At 45.6% G+C, this 18,402-nt stretch overlaps 1 protein-coding gene across 9 annotated transcripts in view; it reads right to left on the reverse strand.

The window, feature by feature from the left end:
• The window catches only part of si:ch211-285f17.1 (sickle tail protein homolog), a 464,466-nt gene that overhangs the window by 325,469 nt on the left and 120,595 nt on the right, over window positions 1-18,402 (reverse strand). Inside the window, exon 1 of one of the 9 annotated variants that reach the window (XM_039753957.1) lies at window positions 12,471-12,552. The exons of the other annotated variants lie outside the window; for them this stretch is intronic. Within the exon in view, the coding sequence (XP_039609891.1) occupies window positions 12,471-12,537 (67 nt within the window). The 5' untranslated portion in view covers window positions 12,538-12,552. Of the gene's footprint in view, window positions 1-12,470; window positions 12,553-18,402 lie in introns of those variants that run through there. 9 annotated transcript variants of the gene reach the window in all.

The raw sequence follows: 18,402 nt of genomic DNA on the forward strand, positions 1-18,402 counted from the left end.
GACAAACATGAAAGGCACTATATAATAGATAGATAGATAGATAGATAGATAGATAGATAGATAGATAGATAGATAGATAGATAGACAGAAAGGCACTTTATAACATATACAGACAGATAGATAGATAGATAGATAGATAGATAGATAGATAGATAGATAGATAGAAAGGCACTATATAACAGACAGATAGATAGATAGTGTCACAGATGCTGGGACGCCTGTTCACTGAGAGGACTGGGGCAGCAAGCGTGGGCAGCACAGTTCCTCCCCTGGGACGTTAGATGGCAGCCCCCATGGGTAGCAGTGGTGCCTCGGATTCCCACAGGGCTTCATGGGTGTTGGAGTTATCTACAGCCCTGTTGGGATCTGTGGGTGCCACCAGGGGGTGCTGCAACAGCTGCTGAGCCCTCTTGGGCAGGTTTTCCGCCACACCCGGAAGTGCTGCTGGAAGTAGGTCAAAGAGCACCTGGAGCACATCCGGGTAACGTATAAAAGGAACCAGTAGTCACCACTCGGAAAGCCAGAGTCGGGTGGAAGGTGGACGAAGTGTGCTGAGGAAGAGTGGAGAAGAAAAGAGAGTAAGAAGAGGAATTATTTCTATTGTGTGCCATTGTGTGCTGGGGACAGGGAGGACGTTCCACACGAGCAAAGAAAAATAAAAAACATTTGTGTTTTTATAAGTGAGCCTCCTGCGTCTGTCTGTGTCGGGTTGGATGGCTGGCACGCCCCCTAGTGGTTCTGTCACAATAGATACTGTAGATCTTTAGGAATCACATTCCGAACATCCTGTACTTTATTATTACATTGACTGTCTTAGTCTTAGAAATATGAAATTTGAGTGTTACAATATTACATTTTAGAAAATGAAATTAAGAATATTCAGTTAATGACTCCTTTAGATGAGCACTACTGCAGTGAAAACCTTCATGAAAACTGAAACTGAATATTAGAATTAGAACATTAAATTACACAAAATAAAAGTGATTTTACATTATAATTTTAATGTAAATTATCAATTTGTATTAATATATTATTTAGAGCATTCAGAAAATGAATTTAGGAATAATAACTAAATTGTTCCTTTATAAAGAGAATTATTATATTAAATATAATCAATAAAACTGAGAATGTTAAATTGAAATCATTAATTTATAGAAAATGAAATTAAAAATAAAGTCAATTATAACATTAAATTAAGAGTATGAAGCAAATTGTACCCTTAAAAAGAGGAATGTTACATTAAATATAATAACTAAAGCTGAGAATATTAAACTTAAAACATTAATTTATAGAAAGTGAAATTAAAAATCAAGTAAATGATTACTTTCAATAAAGAATATTAAGCAGCGTATTGCATTAAATAGCTGCATAAATTACACATGAGAATATTAACATCAGAATATTACATTTTATGGGAAAAAACCACTAAGACTATTAAATATTAATATTACACTTTCTGATATGACCACATGAAATGCCGAATATTAAAGTTTGTAAAATTAAATTGCTTAAAGAAACACAAAGTTTTGCTATTTAACTGCTGTGATATCATTTTCAAGTGTATTTGTATTAAACCAATAAGAACAGGCCATTCCTAATTAGCACTGACATTACGCTGACTGACTGGGGGTCTTCAGTGTCCTGAGCCTGCGCCGCCCGTCCCTTTGGTCAGTAAGGGGTTATGGGGGCCACCTGGGCGGCTATTGTTTAGGGTTGCATTCAGAATATTAACAATGCCTGCTATTACATTATTTAAAATGTTAAAACTGAACGTCTCTTGAAAAGATGTGACATTCGGAAGCCCCCTTAGCCCAGCTTGGTGGTCCTTGACGTTGTGAGAGTTGATGTGTCCATTTGGTGCGCCTGCTCATTCTACAGTATTATAACATTGAAGACCCCGCATCTGCACCAATGGTGTCGGTCAGAAGGGGCATGTCCTGCCCTGGGTGGCATTTCATTGGATTGTCCACTGACACAGGGCAGGGCATGCCCCTTAATTAAGGGGTCACCATTTAATTCTTTTGATTGATTTTTGGTAACCATGGTAACATACAAAATTAGGATCCATTACAACTTTGTTTTTTTTTTTTGTAATTGGTGTCCTGGCGGGTTTGACTTAAGGGTGGCTTATAGCTGCCCACCAGTTTCGATTAAACAGTTAATCTGACTTTAGGATGTGATGGGGGGGCAACCTGCCAAATCAGGCGAACCCATAAAATGGCAGTTAAATTAGCAATGAGAAAGCGAGACAAAACATGCAGACCCCCAGAAACTCCACACAGGCACCAGGAAAACATGCCAATGGCACTGAGCCCGTGACCAGGTAGTTGATGTCTTTGATGATCAGTCCTACTGTCCTCATGCCATGCTTGTTATGCCACCCTTTAATGTCTGGTTGTATTCTGTCTCGGTATCAAAGGGTTAATCCCCTCTAACATTTCCTGTGCTGTTATGTCACAACATTACAATGACAATGACAACATTATATTCAGTAACCACCCGGACCCCCTGTATGGTATCACTAACAGACCAGCACTGCCCAGCCGACACACATCTAAGCACAGCAGCCCCTTGGGATACACGAGTCACACACACATCACACGCACACCGCATTTCAAAATAAGAGTCTCCTTCACCACATCACACCCACCCACTAGCATCTGCCAACAAGACAGACCCTCAGTACTTCTGGTTCAAGTTGGCACCAACTGCCACAGCTTGCCAATGTAAAAACTTTCTTATTCTGACAGCAGGATCAAAATGAAAGCCAATGGAAAGACCCCGTGCCACCTTCTCGGCACCACATTCCTCGTGTTTGATCCTGTTTTAAAAATCCGCAGGTACTTGGGTGTGTTGAGTGCCCGTGCGTTACCGTGTGCTCATTATTAATGGGAAGAGCTGCCAGAGGCCAACTGACACCTGAGCTGGATCCTTTTGTGCCATCTTTAACAGCCGGATTGTCACAGCCTATTATTGAGGTGAATACTGACAAAACTGGTCGTGGGGGGGTACTTTGGTTGAAAGGAAACAAAAAAAAAAAAACCAAATAATCAGAGCAGGCCATCTGAGCTGTGGGAGGCCAACGCAGCCGCCAAGGGCGTCTGCTGCTTTTGATTTTACGGCTCAGGTTCAGGGTTCCTTTAGTACCACCTAAGAAAAATAATAATAATAATAAACCTGTGTTGCAGTGCAAGAGCCCAGCTGTCCAGTTAACAACAAATGAATACAAACAGACAGACACAGACCACCAGTCAGTCACGTACAACAAAAACACAAGAGGCTTCACAAAAAACACAAAATAATCAAAATCCTGAATCTAAGATATGTATTGAGTGTGACCAGTTTACTCCGAATCGTCAGCCTACTTGAAAATAATCCTCAACTCGCACACATACCAGTACAGAGGAAACATTCAAGGGGCAAAAGAGCAGGTGGAGTGCCAGCTGAAGAGCAAACCCAGTCAGACAAAGTGCCATCAATACCCTTACACTCGGGGTCCTGCTTGTGAACACATTCAGTATTCAGCCCGCAATGTCACCCCCAGTTAAACGGTCCTAAGGGCCTTCTGATGAAACAGTGGGGGTTCAACTGTTATAAAAAAAGATGAAATAAAACTCTAGCGTGGGACCCCAAACTCTCCAAAGGTTTGAGGACAAAATGGAGCAAAGTAACTTACTCACTTTTTACTTACTTACTTTACTTATTTTACTTTCCTTACTTTAGTCACTTTACTTACTTTCCTTACTTTAGTCACTTTACTTACTTACTTTACTTATTTTACTTTCCTTACTTTAGTCACTTTACTTACTTTAGTCACTTTACTTACTTTAGTCACTTTACTTACTTACTTTACTTATTTTACTTTCCTTACTTTAGTCACTTTACTTACTTTAGTCTTACTTTACTTATTTTACTTTCCTTACTTTAGTCACTTTACTTACTTTAGTCACTTTACTTACTTTACTTACTTTACTCACTTTAGTCACTTTACTTACTTTACTACTTTACTCACTTTAGTCACTTTACTTACTTTAGTCACTTTACTTACTTTACTCACTTACTTTACTCACTTTAGTCACTTTACTTACTTTAGTCACTTTACTTACTTTACTTTACTACTTTACTCACTTTAGTCACTTTACTTACTTTACTCACTTTACTTACTTTACTCACTTTACTCACTTTAGTCACTTTACTTACTTTACTCACTTTACTCATTACTCACTTTAGTCACTTTACTTACTTTACTCACTTTACTTACTTTACTCACTTAACTTACTTTATTTTACTTATTTACTTTACTTTGCTAACTTTACTTACTATACTGTAATTTTTTTTATTTTACGTACTTTACTTACTTTTACTTACTAGAGATTTTTACTCCATGATCAAATGTGTTACAGGAAGGCCGTTGACACCTGGCAGGGGTTTTTGGGGGCTGCTGAAGCCGTCCCACCCACAGACCCCAGACGGATCATTAAGTCAATGGAGGTCGTGTCCCTGCCAACCCAGCACGGAGAGCACCGGCCTGTAGAGGGACAGACGGTGGCTCTGAGAGACGGTATGGAGGAGACGGCTCAGCTGGTGATCTTCAGAGTACACAGAGACACCTGTGCAGCATATCAGAATATACAGCATCGACACACATAGGAAATGTCAAAATGTAAACCACCAAAAAAAAAACACACAGCAGCCCCTTCACTTCCTCTGACATTTGAGGACCCCAATACGGTGAACGTCTACTGAAGCACAGGGGGGATCACAGTCTGCTGCCTTTAAAGTGAACCCGGGAGGAAATCCGGTGATGGGACGTGGCCTGTTGTATACAAGCCATGGAGGTCCTCTCACCCCCAGGGCAGCTCCCTTTATCGTCCCCCCAGGGATCCCTACAGGCCTGCACTTCCGGACTCCCAACTCCCATGCTGCCCTGCGGGTGTCCCGACTGGGACTCTATATGAGAAGCACTGCCACCTAGAATGGCGGGGGATGAACTGCAACCCTACTGGTTTCTACAGTCTTTGGGCATCCCAATCAGGACAGGAATAATAAGGGGTCCCAGCCCAGGTATTGCCCCCAGTGACTCCATTCATCCATTAGGGCATCCTGATCGGGACAGGAATAATAAGGTGTCCCGGGTAAGGTATCCTCTTCCATCCTGAGCGGGACGCCCATCCATCCTGTGGGCACCTACACTCCATATCTTAGGCCTCCCTGTCCCATCCCATACCAGACACTTGGGTGTGTTGCACACTAAGCGCGGGTAGCGGAGTGCCGGCGAGTGGTGAAACTTGACCCACTCGCACCACCGTCCTGAAAAGTCATGCACGAGGGGCATGTCAGGCGTGCCGTTTGGGTGGCTGAACTCCTCCAATTGGCGCAACGTGCTCAGCCCTCCACGGTGGCTTCGAGGTTTGTTCAAGCCCTGTGAGACTTCGATAAGCTACAATGGAGGGTGTGTGTGGCAGGCTCTTTATCTCATGGGCCATTATGGTGGCTCTCTGCCCCGCCTGAGCACGTCTTTGCCTTGGCAGTGCAGCCCCCCCTGCATGGCCGTGCAGGTCTCATTAACTCGGCTACTGTAGGCACAGAGTGAAGGGTCTCTGAAAATCTGAGTCAATGGGATGAGTTCAGTTTACTTTTAAAACTTTGAATCAATAAATTTCCAAAATCCTGTTTCTGCTTTGTCTTTCTGGGGCATTGAATTTTTACTTCATGGGAAAAAAAAGAAATAAATCTTAATGATTTAGCATAAGGCTGCAAAACGTGAAAAAGGGAAGGGGTCTGAAGTTTGTGAAGACCCCATCCATGAGATGTCATGTGTAGATTGCAGCCCCCACACACACACCCCAGTTGCTTTGGAATACAAGTCCCTGTGTATAGGTGGGGTGTCTCGTAGTTCTTCAAGTAAAGAAAGACCCCCCCATCTACTGTTAGTGGGGCTTCCGTCTCCTTGTGTAGGCACATATTTAAAAAAAACTGAAGGGCGCACTTCCGTCAGACATCGGATCTTAAGGAACGAAATATTCAGGTGGAAAATATTTACCGAGAAATTCATTGAGAAGAAAGTGACGTAACGGCGGTCAATGGAAACCGAAATCCCCAGACCACTGAGCGCTGACTCAACATCCCACCGAACATCAAAGTAGAAAACTGAAATGCCAGGCTGATCCAACTGGAGTGAATTCCACCACAGCCGCTCCTAATGTGACTCCGTCGTGTATGTGTGGGCAGCCCATGTGCCCCATGCCCTGCCAATGTCCCTGGGGGTCTCCTCCTAGTCGTGAGTCAGCACATCAGTGGGCTCCTGGACAGTGTGTGGCACTACAGACACACTGATACGTAACGTCTCTCAAGGTTCTCAATTTGGACTCAGGTGTGCCAGTCAATGGCATTAATGCCTTCACCATCCAGGAACTGCCTACCTACTTTGGCCACATGAGGCCGGCATTGTCCTGCACGTCAGTGACAATGGCTCCGAGGACTACATCATGATACCTAAAAGCAAACAGAATACGTTGCCTAGCATGTGGTGGTCTGTGTGACCCTCCAAGGATACGCAGACCACCACTGACCCACTGCCAAACCAGTCAAGGTGGATGATGCTGCAGGCTGCCTAACGTTCACCACGGCGTCTCCAGACTCTGTTATGTATGTCACATGTGCTTGGTGTGGTCCTGTGAAGGGAATGGGGCACCAATGGCAGAGCTGCCAATTGTGGTATTCTCTAGGAAATGCCAACTGACCTGCACAATGATGGGCTGTGAGCACAGGTCCCACTAGAGGCCCTCATGCCACCCTCATGGTCTCCGTGTCTGACAGTTTGGTCAGAAACCTGCACACCAGTAGTCAGCCGGAGGTCACTTTGTAGGGCTCTGGCTGTGCCCATCCTGTTCCTCCTCCTCACACAGAGTAGCAGGTACCAGTGCTGCTGCTGGGTTGATGCCCTTCTACGGCCCTGCCAAGCTCTCCTTGTGTAACAGCCCGTCTACTGGTATCTCCTCCATGATCCTGAGACTGTGCTGGGAGACACAGCAGTCCTTCTTGTGTTGGCACGTATGGATGTGCCATCCTGGAGGAGCTGGGCTACCTGTACCACCTGAATGAGCTGTGGGTACCGCTTCATGCTACCAGCAGTGACGAGGACGCTAGCAGAACACAAAACTAGAGAAGAATCAGTCAGGGAGGATCAGGAGAGAGTGGCCACCATTCTATTTTTGGGGGGTGTCTTTTTGTCACCCCTCCAGGTCACCTGTTGTCACTGTCATTTGCACCAAAGCAGGTGACGTTGATTCCCAATCCCTTCTACTTCCTCACTGGACACCTTGACATCCCTGAAGCTTCACTGACTTGGTGTTAGACTGTCATTTTATTTTGTTCTGTAGAAACCACTCAGCTGACCATAACTGAAGAACAAAGAGGAGACAACTTGAGGGGGGCACACAGAGACAAAGCTGTGGCAACACGCAGAGTCAGCTCTCTGAGTTCTCCCGTCACCCACTCAGTCTGTCATTAAGGCGGCAAAAAAAAATACCCCAAGATTGTCGCTGACCACTTCATGCCAATGGTAATTTCCCCGATGGCAGCGTGCCCCCCCTTGCCACACTGGAATGGTTTGAGGAAGGCGGCGAAAAGTTCAGGGTGTGCACTTGGCCTCCAAATTCCTCAGATTTCATCTGTGGGATGTGCTGGAGAAACGAGTCCGATCCGTGGAGGCCCCACCGCGCAACTTAAAGGATCTGCTGCTGGCGTCTTGGTGCCAAATACCACAGGATGCCTTCAGAGACCCTCAATGGGGTCCAAGCTGAACTGGTGGGGGGGCTACACTATATTAGGCAGTGTCCATCCATACATCTTCCTCTTTTCTGACTCGCTCTTTCAGTTTACGGGTGCGGGTAGCTGGCGCCCACCCCAACAGCACTGAGCACAATCAAAGAACCAGTGGGATGGCTGGGTGCCAGTCTATTACAGGGCAGCTTCAGCGTATCGCATAGCGTGTGCCCATAAATCATCATTCAGGCTCTGGAAATTAAAAAGGCCAATGGCGGACTCGCTGTTGGTAAAGTAAAGACATTTCAGAGAGTACAGCCGAGATGAAAGCTGACCCCTGGGTGCCAGTCCTGCCCTGCCCTGCCCTGCTACACCAAGTCATTAACACGGACTGAGCCACCTGCCAAAAGCGAGCGTCTCTTCCAGTGAACTCCGCTGCCTTGTTTTGACTTGGACGAGACTTCAAAGGAGAATTGAAACAAAGGGAGCGATAAAGTGGCTAATGTGCAGGGAGGCAAAAAAAAAACACAAAATCCCCAAATTAATCTGCTAGGAGTGGAGAATGGGATTCGTTTGGAGTTTTACTTTTTTCTTTTTTTGGAAGCAGCGTGTACCTTTGTGATGTGTGCATTCTTGGCACGGCGGATAAAACGGCTGAAAACGGGCGCAGCTCGCTGAAGCCTCATCTGTTGGGCCTTTTAAAAAGTCCCAGACGTCAACCTTTCCTTTTCATTTTCATTTCTTGACAGGCTGTCGATAGCATTTGGGCTGGGGTTGGGTGTCACCAGATTCATACATTGAGGGTTTCTGCAGGCTGAAGGGTTTTGTTCCAATTCACTTGGCCTGGCAGCACTGGGCACAAGGCAGGAGCCAGCCTCGGGTAGGGTGCCAGTCTAATGCATGACACACACAGCTACATTCAGTCATACGGGGACAGTTAATAGTCTGCAATTAACTAAATAAAGCCACCTATGAAAAGTTAAAGGATACTCGGAGGTGCAAGGGGGGTTTGGAGGGGGGATAAACTCACACAGACAGAGGGAGGAACAAATAAACAGCACACCGACTAAGGACAAGTGAGGTATTGATCCAAGTCTGTTACACACACACCCACACTGACCCATAAGGTCTATTTAAAGTCACCAGGTGACATAACATGCCAACCTGTGTGATGTGGAAGGATGCCACAATACCCAGAAGAAATTTACTAAAGCACAGGGAGATCAAATAAACTGCACACCAACAGGGGCCAAGCAGGGATTATAAAATAGTCCTATGTGCTCGTACCCACATGAAGAGGACAATCAGAGTCACCAGTTAATATAAAAAGCCTGACTTGGAATGTGAAAGGACTCAAACATGCACATACACAGGGAGAACAAATAAACGGCACCCTGACTAAGGCCAAACTGGGATTTGAACCAAGTCTGTTATGTACACATCCACACTGAGCCATAAAGTCTATTTAAAGTCGCCAGGTGACATAACATGCCAACCTGTGTGATGTGGAAGGATGCCACAATACCCAGAAGAAATCTACTAAAGCACAGGAGATCAAATAAACTGCACACCAACAGGGGCCAAGCAGGGATTATAAAATAGTCCCATGTGATCGTGCCCACATTCAGTCATAAGAGGACAATCAGAGTCACCGGTTAATATAAAAAGCCTGACTTGGAATGTGAAAGGACTCAAACACGCACAGAAGAACAGCTACATGAACACAGGGAGAACAAATAGACTGTACATTGAGAGCAGCCACACTGGGATTGGAGCAAGTGTTCTGCAGCCACCAACATTAAGCCATAAAACACCTTTAAGAGTCACCAGTTATCATAACGTGCCAACTTTTGTGATGTGGAAGGATGTCAGAATACCCAAAAGAAATCTACACAGACACAGGAAGAACAAATAAACGTCACCCTGACTAAGGACGAGTGGGGATTTGAACCAAGTCTGTTACGCACACACCCACACTGAGCATTACAGTCTATTTAAAGTCGCCAGATGACGTAACATGCCAACCTGTGTGATGTGGAAGGATGCCACAATACCCAGAAGAAATTTACTAAAAGCACAGGGAGAGCAAATAAACTGCACACCAACAGGGGCCAAGCAGGGATTATAAAATAGTCCCCTGTGCTCATACCCACATTCAGTCATAAGAGGCCAATAAGTGTCACCGGTTAACGTAAAACGGCTGACTTGGAATGTGAAAGGACTCAAACATGCACTGAGAAACAGCTACATGAACACAGGGAGAACAAATAGACTGTACATAGAGAGCAGCCACACTGGGATTGGAGTAAATGTTCTGCACACACCTACACTGAGCCATAAGGCACCTTTAAGAGTCACCGGTTATCATAACGGGCCAACTTTTGTGATGTGTAAGGATGCCAGAACACCTACAAGAAACAAACCCAAACACAGGAAGAACAAATAAACAGTAAACCGACCGAGGCCGAGCTGGGATTTGAACCAATCCTGTTATGTACAAACCCACACTAAGCCATAAAGTCTATTTAAAGTCACCAGATTACATAACATGCCAACCTTCTGTCATGCTAGAACACCCAGAAATAATCTAAAAAGACACAGATCTAAAATAGTCCCCTGTGCTCGTACCCACATTCAATCATAAGAGGCCAATTAGAGTCACCAGTTAACATAAAAAGCTGACTTGGAATGTGAAAGGACACAAGCATGTACAGAGAAACACCTACATGAACACTGGGAGAACAAATAAAGTTTACACTGATGGCGAAACAAGAATTGTGTGCAGACCCTTTTAGGGCACATAACATGGCCTAACATTCACCATTTTCCTTAATAAGAGCTGCGCAGGACTGGGATCTCTCCTGGCAGAATTGGGCACATGGCTGTATTAGCATCTGGGCAGTGTGCCAGTCCACTGGAAGAGACAATCTCAACCACATTTAGTAACAGACTGCCTTTTAAAGTCATCAATTAACATAACATGCCCACCTTAGTGATGTGGAAGAATGCCAGAAGAGCCCACAGAAACCTACGCAGACACAGGGAGAACAAATAAACTGCACAACAAAAGGGGCCGAGCGAGGATTTTAAAACACTAAACCCACATTTAGTCATAAGAGGCCAATCAGAGTCACGAGTTAACATAAAAAGCCTGACTGGGAATGTGAAAGGACTCAAACACGCACAGAGAACCAGCTACATGAACAGAGGGAGAACAAATAGACTGTACACAGAGAGCAGCCACACTGGGATTGGAGTAAATGTTCTGCACACACCTACACTGAGCCATAAGGCACCTTTCAGAGTCACCACTTATCCTAACGTGCCAACTTGTGTGATGTGGAAGGATGCCAGCACACCAAGAAGGAACCTACAGAGACACAGGGAGATCATATAAAGTGCACTCCCACCGAGGCCAAGTGGGGATTTGAACCAAGTCTCCTGTGTTCTCACCCACACTCAGCCCTACAGGCCATTACAGTGGGATTTAGACTCGTCTCCAGCACACACCCACAATGAGACATTAAAGGCCTCTTGGAGTCACAGGTTAATCTAAAAGGTCTACCCTGGAATGCAGAAGGACACAGTCATGCACAGAGAAACGCCTACATGGACACAGAGAGACCAAATAAAGTCTACACTGATGGACAGGAAGTCGGTATTTGAGCCAAGTATTCTGTGCAGACCCTTGTACGGCACATAACATGGCCTATCATTCGCTGTCTTCCTGAATAAGGGTTGCACAGGACTGGAATCTATCCTGGCAGAATTGGGCACATGGCTGTTTCAACATCTGGGCAGGGTGCCAGTCCACTGGAAGAGACCACATTTAGCAATAGAGGGCCTTTTGGAACATGCCCACCTTAGTGATGTGGAAGGCTTCCAGAAAAGCCCACAGAAAGATACACTTGCACAAGGAGAACAAATAAACTGCACACCGATGGGGGCCGAACTGGCATCTGGGCAAGTGTCCTATGCACACCCAAGTTCAGCCATAAAAGGATATTTAGAGTCACCATCCTGGGATGGGAAGCTGGGATTTGATCCCAAACATATCTGAATTGTCAAAATAGAGGAGGTCACGAAGGAGGTGTAAGAACATGAAGTGTTCAACCCATCCAGTTTCAACATTTCTCTTCCACTTTCCTTGAATGCTTTCCTTGAAGCAACGGACTCAAAAAATAAGAAGGAACATGTCCTGCATGATGTGGCAGTCCCCAGTCCTGGACACTTCACAGTTTAGAAACGATCAAAAAAAATCAGAAGCAGAGTAAAGAAACGGATTTCACTGACAAGGTGGACTTTGCTTCTTGATGCATCCATACCAGTTGCCCCCCACCCTGGCCCTTTTCACACCCAGGTCGCAGTACAGGTCAACTGGCACCTGTGCTCATCCACCTCACTGTTGAATCTTTCTGGGCTGTGCAGCTTTTACCTGATCACCTGATCCAAATATACAAAAAAAAAAAAAGAAAACCTAACAGGTGCTGCCACCTGCTGGCCCCTGAAGACAGTACACCCCAAAACACCCTGCAATTTCAAAGAGGTCACCAAAAGAAGCCAACAAAGTGGACATTGGGTCATTTCTTTTCTTGTATGCCCATAACGATAAAGGGACAAAGTCTAGTGCCCCCCCCCCAACTGACTCCCCAATACATTGCCCTCCCATTGACACCCATTCCCATGTACAGCTTGGCACTCACCCTCAGGCAGCACCCTGATCCTCACACCAGCTCCTTGTGTGGTAAACATCAAGCAGTCTCCAAACATATAAATGCGCCGGAAAACTTTATATAGCACTCAAAAGATTTGAAATAGAAAAACAAGAAACAACCAACTTCCACTAAGGGGGGCTCTGCTGCCCCCGCATGCAGCCCACAAATGGGATCTGCCCGCGCTGCTCTGGATTCTCGCTCAAATGCAGCGGCCACTTCCTCCAAATGAAGCGCATTAGCATTTTGATATTCAAGCCCGGGGTGAGTTATGTGTCTTGAACTTCCCTAAACTGTCTAACCGCACCCCTGCCGACCCCTCAACGACTCCATCACCCCCCCCCCAACCCTATGCCGGGTGGGATGGGAAAGCAAACGGTCGGCGCCATCATCTCTTCCATCGCCTCGGCGCCGCTTGTGAGGCAGGCAGCGAGCAGGATATCCTTTTTTTGCTCCTCCGAAGAACACGATAATTAGGATCAGGCCTGTTATTTCCATGACAGCCTGGAATAAGCAGCATGTGGAAAACGAATTGCGATGACAGAGCCACGGTCGGTAACTGAGAATCCAGCGCTTCGGAACGGATGATATCATCTGCTCCAAAGAGCAGAAGCAAAGTGTGCTCAGATATAGGAAGAGTGCTGCAGGCAGACCTGGCTCTGGGTTCAAAATTCCATATTTGGACATACTGTTTTAGATAGATAGATAGATAGATAGATAGACAGATAGATAAGAAAGGCACTATATAACAGATAGATAGATAGATAGATAGATAGATAGATAGATAGATAGATAGATAGATAGATAAGAAAGGCACTATATAATAGATAGATAGATAGATAGATAGATAGATAGATAGATAGATAGATAGATAGATAGAGAAAGTATAGTCGGCTCTGACCTTTCTTACATAGAGCATCAGTATTGGCAGTCCAGTCCAATTTGTCATCCAAATTTGTCAATCCAAATTTTAAGAAACTGGAATAGAGATTGTGTGACAGAGTTCCTGATGAAAGGCACTATATAACACAGATGAGAAAATAAAATTCAACAGAGAAAAGCCTACGTGGTCCAGTTGCGTTCAGTGACTAATTTTCTGAACTCTGAGTGACCGCGCTGCCCCCATCAAGGTTCACCTACCGGCCCATGCAAACAGCCTGCACCATCCGACGGCCAATCACGTGGCTGCAACTCATCCGATACATCATAGCCACACGGCCAATGAACATTCAATGCGCTCCTGCGGTCTGTGCAAGTAATAAGAAGAAGCTACTGAGGTGCTTTGCACTCCTACACATGGCGTGCTTGGGGAATGTCGTTCTCTCATATACTGCATATGAGATTTCATTTTTACATATCATTATTATGATTGTTGTTGCTTTTCATTTTATTATGCATCCTTACTTTTTGCTTTCACTCTTATGCTGCATCAACCTAAGAGAGAGAATTCCATGGGTTGACTAAGTTCATCATTTCCAGAAATTTCTAGTGTAAATTTTGAACTTCTTGGTAAAAAACTGATTGGCTTCCTCTACCACAGCATTACTATCTTAAAGTTATCAAAAATATTACTGTGTTGAGATCCCACAACTGCTGGACACGCTGGAGCACCAGAGCCGCTGACCTGCTTGACCCTGGGACTTGTGAATCGCGGCTCTCCCTAACACTCCGGCCTCCACGTGTCTGCACGCTCTGACAGCACCGGGGCAAGATGATGGCTGGAGGATGAAGGTGGGGGTGAGGGGGGGGTCAAGAGTAGATGAGTGAGGGGGAGGGGGAGAGAGAGAGAGAGGGAGGGGAGAAAGAAAGAGGGAGAGAGAGAGAGTGGAGGAGAGAGAAAGAGAAAGAGAGAGAGAGTGGGGGAGAGAGGAAGAGAGATGGAGGGAGAGTGAAGGGGACACACACAATGGGTGGGAGGGGCAGAAAGAGCGAGAAAGAGAGAGAGGGAGGGGAGAAAGAAAGAGAGAGAGAGGGGAGAAAGAAAGAGAGAGAGAGAGAGTGGAGGAGAGAGAAAGAGAGAGGGAGGGCAAGTGAAGGGGACACACAGAAAGGGTGGGAGGGGCAGAAAGAAAGAGAGAGAGAAAGAAAGTGGATTAGTGAGAGGGGAGAGAAAGAATGAGTGCGCATTGGAGGGAGGAAGAGAGAAAGATTAAGAGAAAGAGAGAGAGAGAGAGAGTGGGGGAGAGAGGAAGAGAGAGGGAGGGCAAATGAAGGGGACACATACAATGGGTGGGAGGGGCAGAAAGAGAGAGAGAGAGAAAGAAAGTGGGCGAGTGAGGGGGGAGAGCGAGAATGAGTGGGCATTGGAGGGAGGAAGAGAGAAAGATTAAGAGAAAGAGAGAGAGGGTAGGGGAGATAGAGAGATGGAGGGCAAGTGAAGGGGACACACAGAATGGGTGGGAGGGGCAGAAAGAGCGAAAGAGAGAGAGAGATAAAGTGGACGAGTGAGGGGGAGAGAAAGAATGACTGGGCATTGGAGGAAGGAAGAGAGAGAGAGAGAGAAAGGGGGATTGGGAAGGGAAGAGAAAGACAGAGTTAGTGTGTGAGACAGAACGCGTGAGAATGAGTGTGTTTGTGAGAGAGAAAGGAGAGAGGGGGAGTGGGAAAGAGAGTGGAGAGAAAGAAAGATAGTGTGTGGAAAAGTGTGGGTGAGAGAGAGAGAGGAAGTTAAACATTTTCAATGGGGGACACCCACATGCCCATTGGATTGGTTGAACCTGCAATGTCCACATTAGATGGAACTTTGAACCGAGTTAGGATAGCAACCCTAACTACTGTGCCACCGGGCTACCTACAGACTGAAACCAGCCATTCAAGTGTCATTTTAAACCACAGTCTGCTAAAACAGCATCAGATATAAAGCAGGAACTAAACGTGCACGGGACACGAGTTCACCTCAGTACAGGGGACTGGTGTGTACCCAGTATGCCAGTTTAGGCACGCCAGTTAACGACATCTGCATGTCTTTGGAAAGTGAAAGGAAACCAGAGCCCCAGAAAAAGATGGGGTGAACACGGCAACGCCACACAGGCAGCCGAATCAGGGGGCGCAGCAACGTCAGGCGCTCTGCCACATGTCACCCACACGCACGCTCCCAGTGTTGTGATGTTTCTAAAGGCCCAACTCTTTTGTTTTACGGGGAAGAACAGCATGCAAGAACTGTAGACAACAAAAGGGGTTCTAGCTGGTCTCGCTTTTCATTGATAATTAGTCACTTTGAACACGTCCAACGCCCCCGCCACGGAGAGGACAGTACAAAAAAAGAAAGAAAGGCTCGTCCCTGGATGTCCATAAATGAGCACTTAAGGTGGAATTGGCCGCAGGCGGTGCTCAGCACTACAAAGCGAGCACGTAAAGTTCTGAACATCGAGCCACCGACGCGAGCCACCCTGAGGGCACCGCTGCTGCTTTCCGTACTCACGAGGGGGCCGTCACTTCAGTTGTGGAGCTCTCTGAAAGTACAGCTGATCTATGGCACCTCTGGTCACGTAGTACTGGGGTAACTGGTCCGAGCAAACCAATGAATGGAAAAGAATATAAGGAACGCTTGGGGCGCTGCCTCAGCAGAACTCTGACTATTAGCATTCAGGGGGTCAGAATGAGATTGCACAAGTCCAGGGGGACCACCAGGGGGCGCACCAGCTTCCCAAACCGGACAAAGACAGACACCTGGCACAAGTTCCAGCACCACAGCTGTGGGAAACTCTTTCCAAATGTTTCCCACATAAACAGCACACTGCACAGCACAAAGCACAATAGTTACAGCACACAACACTTCTTTTCTTTGTCTTCTCGTCTCTCTCTTTCCACCTCCAGCATGTTTGGTCCTACTCACCACCACAAATCACCCCACCACCACCACCCCAGGATCCAGCCCCCTGAGTACAGGCAGGCAGCTCCTTTTGAGTAATCCCCGGAAGTAGGGCTCCCCAGTCCCTGCAGCACCCCTTTGGCGGCAACCCACAGCACCCAACAGGGTTGAGTCATAGAACTCCAATTCCCATGATGCCTTGTGGGAAACCATGCACTCCAGGGCAGCTAATGCACTATGCATGTTCTTTCCCCCCAGTCCTTCCAATATAGAGGTGTCCCGGCCCGGGTGAGGGTCTCGGCTGTCCCTCACTACACATACACTCGTCTACCCACCCACACATTTTGTTTTATTATTATTTTCCATTCCAGAGTCACTGAGAGGTAAAAGGGGAATAGAACAGGAACACAAAAGGATTTTAAGAAACAGACTGAAATTTATGAAAAATGGTGGCGCAGTGGGCATCACGACTGTCTTGGGGCACTTGAACCCGTGTCTGATTTGCAAACTTCAGTATGATCTCTATGGAAATGACCCATCTCCCGGTATTCCTATGACACTCGTGCAACTGCCATGTAATCTGACATCTTACAGCCATGTTAGGTGGCCCAGCTAGATAGACTGAGTGTGTTTGCTCACCATGGACTGGCATCTCTTCCAGAGTTGTGCCCAGATTTATGCAGCTTGCTGTCAGAATTGGCTTCAACTGGCTGTGTGGAATCAGAGACATGAATGCATCCATGGAAAGGAAATGAATGAATGAATGATGAATAGGTTGGCTTAGAATGAGTAAGTATAGGGGTACGTGCCATCCCACTTGATGTTAGTAACTGATTTAAATAAATCACTGCTAGAATGGACTATAAGTCCCCTGCAATAAAATAAATGAGTTCAGAAAATGAATGAATGAATGATTAAAAAATGTTGACTTGGAATGAAAAAATGTGGATATGTTGAAGACTGGCATTCAGTCCAGGGTTGGTTCCTGAGTCATGCTGGTTGTTGCCAGAACCCGCCTGTAGCTCTATGAACATCCACTGGAGAATACACAGAGAAATGAACACATAAAGGGAAGGAATGAGTTGTGAAATAAAACAGTGCTAGAATTAATAAGCAAGGGGGTATGTGGAATAAAAATGCACTGGCACCTCATCTGCTGTTGGCTCTTCAATAATGCCAGTAACTGGTAGAATTGGTTGTGGCTCCTCTGCAAGCAAGAAAGTAATAAATGAATGAATGATAAACAAGTTGGCATGGAATGAGTAAGCCTGGAGGTACCATACCGTGGACTGGCATCTCATTTGCTGTTGGCTCCTGATTAATGCCAGTCACTGTTAGAATTGACTATCTGCAACCATCATTTGACTTAAGTTCAGACAATGCATGAATGAATGGGCACGTGTGCTGTGCTCCGAGATTGGCATTCAACCCAGTGTTGGTTCCTGCTCCATAACCATTGCTGGTAAGATGGGCTCTAACTCTGTGCAACCCTGTGATGGAATCCAGAAAAATGGGAGGTGAGAAAATAACTGGGCAGAAACCTTAAAATTTACCTTTGGAGTTTATAAAGCAAGTCATAAATTTACTAACTTAGTTCAATTAAAAACAAAATGCCTGTCAATACAAATGACAACACTGAAGGTCCTGAGTGACAAAAAGGCAGGAGACAAAGCAGAATGAAGTGACGTGACGCAGCATGAACGGAGGGGGCCATTATTAACAATCTGAGAGCAGTAAAAAGTGAGAAATCACAGCAAATACACCCGCACGTGTACAGTATATTGTATATCTAATATCATAAAACGCAAGAGAAGATCTTAGTCTGGAGCGGGCGCTTTCATCTGTGGAGTTGGTTGAATTTGGTTTAAAAAATTCTTAATATTGTCGGTCAGAACCATAAAGACGTCTGGCCATCATCTGACCCCCACAAATTTGTATATACAGTACTATTTATATAGAATACATGCAAATAATATGACCAACACCCTTTGAACCCCACCCCATCAAATCAATCCTTCTTATTTGCTATATATTACCTTGGATTCCTGTAAAGTGTAATCATTTTCTTCTGATGATGATTCCTGGTAGGAATCGAAACCTTAGGAATAAAAA

Source organism: Polypterus senegalus, chromosome 5, assembly GCF_016835505.1.
Source record: "Polypterus senegalus isolate Bchr_013 chromosome 5, ASM1683550v1, whole genome shotgun sequence".
Classification (NCBI taxonomy): domain Eukaryota; kingdom Metazoa; phylum Chordata; class Cladistia; order Polypteriformes; family Polypteridae; genus Polypterus; species Polypterus senegalus.